The sequence below is a fragment of the Herpailurus yagouaroundi genome, unplaced genomic scaffold, assembly GCF_014898765.1.
Source record: "Herpailurus yagouaroundi ecotype Mexico unplaced genomic scaffold, PumYag 180, whole genome shotgun sequence".
Lineage (NCBI taxonomy): Eukaryota > Metazoa > Chordata > Mammalia > Carnivora > Felidae > Herpailurus > Herpailurus yagouaroundi.
Window position 1 is genome coordinate 67,804 of NW_024412411.1, and position 7,667 is coordinate 75,470.

General features: G+C 36.5%; 1 protein-coding gene across 1 annotated transcript; it reads right to left on the bottom strand.

Moving 5' to 3' along the window:
* Nucleotides 1–2,661: 2,661 nt before the first annotated feature.
* On the bottom strand, nucleotides 2,662–3,612 carry LOC121039484 (olfactory receptor 52A5-like). Its single transcript, XM_040489728.1, has one exon. The coding sequence runs from the start codon at nucleotides 3,610–3,612 to the stop codon at nucleotides 2,662–2,664; it is 951 nt and encodes a 316-aa protein (XP_040345662.1).
* Between the last annotated feature and the right edge of the window lie 4,055 nt (nucleotides 3,613–7,667).

Sequence of the window (7,667 nt, forward strand, 5' to 3'; positions counted from 1 at the left end):
CTAGAGAAATAATGCAATACAAAATAAATAAATAAATAAAAGGTATACGGATTTAGAAGGAAGGAATAAAACCACTTGTCCACAAATAAATAGGTGAGGTACATGTGATTTTTTGGTAGATCAAATTCTTTTGTATGATACTGTGATGGTGAATACATGATATTATGTACCTTTTAAAAAAAACAATAGACATTTACAGCACAGAGTGGACATTAGCATATAGAAATTAAAACTGATATTTAGAAATTTGGAGGATTCCCAGAATCCCAGATCCCAGAAGCAATGCAGATTGTAAGAACATAATGTACTTGTAGGCAAATGTACAAAATATCTTCACAGAGGGGGATGATGGGAAAAGGTATGACTAAGGCACCTTTGGGAATGAATGGAGTGTAAGAATAAAAGCAAAGGTACTGTCCATAAACGCTGTAGTTTAGTTGATAGAGTTGTTTCCCACAGGGGCAAGGATTTACAACTCTGACATGATCTTAGAAGCATACTGGAAATTAGCAGTTGGTGACAGATGGTTGAAGACAGATTTTTCACTGTTGGAGTGGTAATTTACTGATAAGCAAGGGAAAGTTGTTAGAAAGATCCATCAGGGGTGGGGAAGGGGCACCTGGGGGGCTCAGTCAGTTAAGCATCTGACTTCAGCTCAGGTCATGATCACACAGCTCATGGGATTCTGTGTCTCCCTCTCTCTCTACCTCTCTCCCACTCATGCTCTGTCTCTTGAATTAATGCTGCAGATATTAGTAAGAACCCTATATTAACTTAATTTAGATACAGTGTTTGCATACGGAAATATTTATATATATGTGTACGTACATAGGCTAGCATGCACACAAAGTTCATTGCTGTGTCAGCTGAAAGAACCCAAAGAAAGATACCCAGGCAGCAACAAGCATACCTGGGGCCCAGTTACTGGTTTCTAACGCTATTCACCAGTAAAAGGAATGACTCTTCCTAGAAAAATGGCTAATTCTAGGACTGGGGAGGAAAGGCCCAAGATGAGCCTAGAGCACCTTTCAATGACATAAAGCAAGAATTGCTACACATACATACACACACTCACACACTAATACACACACACACACACACACACACAAAATGAGGGGTTAGTCAAAATGGAGTGAAAACCAAATGAAAGTGCACCCAATGGTCAAACTGGGACAACGTGAGCAATAAAATAAAGTAACATTGGATTATAACCCAAATTATAACAAAAATACCCGTAAATCTATACTGATCTAAATAAATGATTGAATAAATTAATAAGTAGGGAGAATAAATCAATCTGCCATGTAAAAGAATTCTAAATAATTCAACAAATTGTGCACCTATTCCATCCTCAAAGGAGGAACATAAATCCCCACTCCTTAAGTATAGGCTACATATAGCAATTTTTCTTCCAAAAATACAGTATAAAATGGGAATTAGAATTGAGAAATCTGACAAACACTAGTTCGGACAAGTAATTAAAATCAATACACACAGTAGATAAATTGTTGACAATATGTACTCCTGATATGCGATCAAAATGGGCCTTTAATTTCTATGACTTTCTTCCCCAGCATATGCAATTCCAATCTACTCATTAGAATAACATCAGATTAATTCCAATGGAAGGGATTCCTATGAAATACCTGAATAGTACTCTTCAATATTGTCCAAGTCATTGGAAAGAAGGAAAGTATAGCCAAGAGAAGCTTAAGGACTCTTGACACCTAAATGCAATGGGGCATCCAGGATGGGACCCAGTGGTGGTGGGGGGGGGGGGGAGTGGTGAGGAAGAAATTAGGTAAAAATTTTAAAAATGAATAAAATATGAACTTTAGTAAATTATAATGTACCCATATTGATTCACTGATCATAACAATTCCAATACAGAATTAAACATCTGAACCTTCATAGTGCTCAGATGAAAGTAAGTCAGAAAATAAGTTAAAAGATTTTCATGGTGATAAAATGATGATGAAGATGAGATGGAGGAGAAAGATTACTGAAATCAAAATTAGATGACAAAGAAGTAGTTAGTTCATGATCATTGAACTTATCAACTTTAGAATGAATTTATTGTTTTTAAAGAACTGCATGATCTTAAAATTTTCAATCAGAGGGTAACCACTTAAATTTACTTGTTTTTGTGAAACTTCCTCACTGAAAGATTGAAGAAAATTCTTCACTGACTAAACCAGAAACAAGTCTTCATGTTTTCTGCCTTTTATGTCATCTATTGATTAATTAATTCTGTATCCATAAAAAGTGAACTTGTTTAAAGAGGAATCAGAGCCTGTCTTCTATGTAAAACCTAAAACTTTATATGTCAGCAGCACAAACTGCAGACAGCACAGAATGTGACTCAAACTAGTATTTCTCTAAATAAATTTTTATTATTTGACAAAAGATAAATGAGATATCAAGATGAATCTTTAATTTTTTAAAAATTTTTAATGTTTTTATTTATTTTTGAGAGAGAGAGAGAGAGAGAGAGAATGAGCGGAGGAGGGGCAGAGAGAGAGGGAGACACAGAATTTGAAGCAGATTCCAGGCCCTGAGCTGTCAGCACAGAGCCCCATGCGGGGTTCAAATTCACAAGCTGTGAGATCATGACCTGAGCCGAAGTCATCTGCTTAACTGATTGAGTCACTCAGGCACCCCTTAAGATGGATCTTTAAAGTGGAAAATCTTAGACACTCGATCTCGAATCTGTTTGGTTTTCACCCCATACACAATAGGATTGAGCAAAGGAGGGACAAGAAGATAAAGATTGGACAGAAGAATATGAATGTAGGGTGGAATGTGGAACCCGAACCTGTGTGTAAAGAAGGAGAAGAAACCTAGGAGATAAAACTCAAGGAAGACACAAATATGGGCAATGCAGGTGTTAAAGGCTTTGAGCCTAGATTCTCTCTGAGGCAGATTGAAGACAGTTACAAATATTCGGATGTAGGAGAGTGTGATGAAGATTATGTCAAATCCAAGTATAGTGAAAGCCACAAACAGACCATAGATCTTGTTGATTCGAATATCTTCTGCTGCCAACTTCACGACGGCCATGTGCTCACAGTATGAATGGGAGACCACAGTGGTCCAGTAGTGTTTCAGCCGACATTTGATGAGGATGAGACATGAAGATACAAGGAGGACTGCTCTGAGTGTCATTGCTACCCCAATCTGAGTGAGGAGTTGGTGGGTAAAGATGATTGCATGTCTCAGGGGATCACAGATGGCCACATAGCGGTCCAGGGCCATGGCCAGCAGAATTCCTGATTCGATACACTGGAAGGTGTGGATGAGCCACATCTGAAAGAGACAGGCATCGAAATATATGTCTGGTAAATGGAACCAGAATATTCCTAGCATTTTGGGTAGGATGCAGGTACTGAGAGCAATGTCTGTTGCTCCAAGCATTGCCAGGAAGAGGTACATGGGCTCATGGAGACTGCGTTCCGATTTGATGATGACCAGGAGCAGGCAATTCCCAAACAGAGCAGTGATGTACATGGCACAGAAAGGAATTCCAATCCAGAACTGCACAGATTCCAAGCCAGGGATCCCGACCAGTGTCAGCACTGAGGGCATGAAGACTGTGCCATTGAGCTTGAACATGTGGCTTTAGAGTTGCCTGATTTATGCTTCAAGTTTTGTTTTGTGTTTCTCTCTTCTTTATTTGTTCTCATGTAGACATTCCTAGAAACAAAAATTGAATGTGTCTTTAAAGGGCATTTTTTCCAGTATACATGTTTATTGATGCTGTAAGTCTAGGGATGCATATACAGGATCCCTAAATTCTGTCTTTTTCTCTTTCTCTTTCTCTCTCTCTCCCTCCCCTCAAAGGCACACAAATATACACAAGAATTCAATATTCAAAGCAGACCCACTCATACCTGATGACGTATGTGCATTTGTGTGCATTTATAAGTTAAGGATATTAGTTTAGTTTTATAATAGGTTCAGGAACTTACGATGTTACATATATCAATTTGGTTTCACCCAAGAGAAATTCATAGATAGTCATTTAGTGTGCAGTGAACACAAAGACAAAGGAAAAAAGAGGAACATTCACCATTTCAAGCAGTATGCTGTACCATGGGAAAATAGGAAGTTATAAAGTAGTGATTTTGACCTTAGAGATAACAATATTTGCATCATTGTAATAAAAAGTTAAATATCTCTGTGCCTAGGAAAGGAAAACTTAATATTATAAATCCCAGCAGGTTATTTTGTGTATACATACATCTCTGCCTCAGTTAATATGGAAAGGCAAAAGGCTCAGGATAGCAAAAGGCTCAGAATAGCAACACACACTGAAGAAGAGCACATTTGGAGCACTGACACTACTGGACTTTGAACTTAAAGATGCAGTGATCAAAACAGTGTGATCATGCAGAAGAATAGACAAATTGATGAGGGGAACAAAACTGAAGCCCACCCATAGGCACACACGTACTTGTAGTCAACTGATCTTTGACACAGGAACGAAGGCAATTTAATGGAGAAAAGTAGTCTTTTCAAATAATCATGCTGAAGCCATTGCACATTTCACACGCAAAAATAAAGGAATGTAGACACAGACTTTACACCTTTCACAAAAATTAACTCAGAGTGGATCACAGTATTTTTATTGATTTATTTATTTTGGGGCGTCCCCAGATGGCTCAGTTGGTTAAGCGTAGGACTCCTGGTTTCAGCTCAGGTCATGATCTTATGGTTTATGGGTTTGAGCCCTGCATGGGGCTTTGCACTGACAGTGTGGAGCCTGCTTGGGATCCTCTCCATTGCTCTCTGCCCTTCTCCCATTCACATTCTCTCTCTCAAAAAACCTTAATTGATTAATTGATTGATCGATTGATTTTTTTAAAGAGAGTGAGAGAGAGTGCATGTGAGTGGGGGAGAGGCAGAGGAAGAGGGAGAGAAAATCTGAAGCAGACACCATGCCCAGTGCAGAGCCCCATGAGGGGCTTGATCTGAGGACAGTGAGATCATGACCTGATTCAAAATCAAGAGTTAGCCATTTAAGCAACTGCGCCACCCAGGCACTCCAGGTCATAATACTTTTAGATTGAGAATACAAAACTATACAAAATTTAAAAGAGACAATAGGATAAAATCTAGGAGATCTTGGCTTTGAAAGTCACCTTTTAGTTAACATTAAAGGTATGATCCGTGAAAAAAGCAATTAATAAGCTGATCTTCATTAAATTTGGAAATCATCTGCTCTGTGAAAGACATTGTTAAGTGAATAAAATGACAAAGCATAGGCAGGGAGAATATATTTGCAAAGCACATATTTGAAATAAGGACTTTTACTCCAAAATATCCAAAGAACTCTTAAAACTCAACAATAAGAAAATGACCAAATTTAAAATGGGCAAAAATCTGAACAGAAACCTCACTGAAGAGGATATATAGATGACAGATAAGCACAGAAAAAATGCTCATCCTAGTTCATTGGGGAATTTCAAATTAAAATAACAATATAATACTACCACACACCTATTAGAATGGCTAAAATTCAAGAGTCTGATATATTAAATGCTGGTGAGGAGGTGGAGAAACAAGAATTCTCATTCATTAATGGTGAAGATGCAAAATGGTACAGCTACTTTGAAAGATAGCATACAAAGCTAAGCCTAGGCTTATCATGAAGTCCAATAATTATGCTCCTAAGTATTAACCCAAGCTAATTGAAAATTTATGTAAGCACAAAACTTGTGCATGAATATTAATAGCATCTGTATTCACAATTGCCAAAACTTAAAAGCAACCATATCTCTACCAGTAGGTGAACGTGTAAACAAGCCATGATACACCCCTATGATGAAATAGTAATAAAAAGAAATGAACTGTCAAGTTACAAAAGATATGTAGAAACTTTAAATCCATATTGCTAAGTCAATGAGGCAGTTCCTAAAAAAGCTAATACATGTGATCCCTGCTATATCATATTCTGGAAAAATAAAACTACAGAGACAATAACAAGATCAGCAGTCACCAGGGTTTCAGAGAGAAAAGAGAAGGATGAATAGATGGAACCCAGGGCCTTTTTAGACAGAAGAATATTCTACATGATACTGTAATTATGGATATGATACACATTTGTCCAGACACAAAGAAATGTACAATACAAAGAATGAGCCCTAATGTAAACTATGAACTTTATTTAATAATAATTATCTACTTGCTCAACTTTTGTAACAAATGTATCACACTAATGCAATATGTTAATTACCAGAGAAAATGTAGGATGGCAGAGGAACACAGGGTATATAGAAAGTCTATACTTCCTGTACAGTGTTTCTGTAAACCTGAAACTAATCTAAAAATAAAGCCTATTAATAATGAAGTTAAATATATACATATAGGGGTCTATAGCAGAGCTTACATCATAGTATTTTAAACAAATATTAACCCCAGAAATGGACCCTAGTGAAATATTCTCCAGTATCCCAGATAAAATTAGATGTTTTAGAAATAAACAGCACAAATAAAATTGATGACATCAAATGACAAATTAGACAGATTTTGAAATAAATCTCAATGCAGGGATAAAATTTTTTATCAAAATTCAGATATACACATTTTGTACAGAAAATTGTAATTGAAATAATAATGGCTTAAAATGAAAAGTTATAATGTATCGTATTTCTCTTGGAAAACTTCCTCCTATCAATATCTGATCGATAAATAATATTCTTTCAAAGAATAGATGGTAATTACTGATTCTAAACAAGATAATTTTTGTAAAATAAATCTGAAAATATCAAATGACATAAATACTTAAAATATAACAGAAAATATTGAAAATGTATTTGTTCATAGAAATGCAATTACTATGATTTATTGATGAAAAATACTTTTCTTATATTTCTTATTGAAGTGATTATATTCTTTACATAGAATCTAATTTTTCTTTGGTTTCATGAGTAGGATAAAATTCCTGGAACACACAAATAGCATCTAATAAAGCCAGAAATAAAGGCTAAAATTGTCCCAAACTAGGTAATGCTCAACAAGAAAATTAAAATTTTGTGGAACTGTCCTCTTTAATCAAAGCTAGGTATTTCCCCACTTCCCTAACCCACCCCTTTCCCATTTCTTTTAAGTACCTGCTCCTATAAAACCCACCCTTGGAAATTAATGCACAGTTGAGTGGCCTGTTTACTGTCATTAATTCTGCTGTGAGAGTGTTAGTATTTGTTCCAATTTAAATATTTGCTTGCAAATCACATAACTATGACATTATCACATTCAGTTGGATGTTTTCCTTCTCTTGGGTACACTATTGGGATAGAATTCAGTTAAGTTCAATATCCCTTTACTGAGTACTTCCTATATAAAAGACACTGTGCCGGGGGCTGAGTAAACACAATACTACTGCAGAATTTGCCTGCAGCAGACAATGAGGCTGCACCCCTGTTGACCCCTTTATGTCGCAGCTCTATTTTCCCAATGGAACATCCGGCCCTGTGCTTAGACTATACCATGCATTCAGACCCCACGTCTTCAACATAAGAAGGTTGTTGATCTTTAACATAGATGCCAAACATTAGTTTTATTGTTATCATTTGTAATGACAAAGTTTGGTAGAAATGACTCAATTAATTTCTGGTTCTTTGGGCCCTTCCCCTGGCAAAGCTAACCTTCCCCAAGAAGCTGCAGGT

Coding starts and splice junctions, on each gene's coding strand:
- LOC121039484 (XM_040489728.1), bottom strand. CDS start 3,612: ATGTTCAAGCTCAATGGCACAGTCTTCATGCCCTCAGTGCTGACACTG.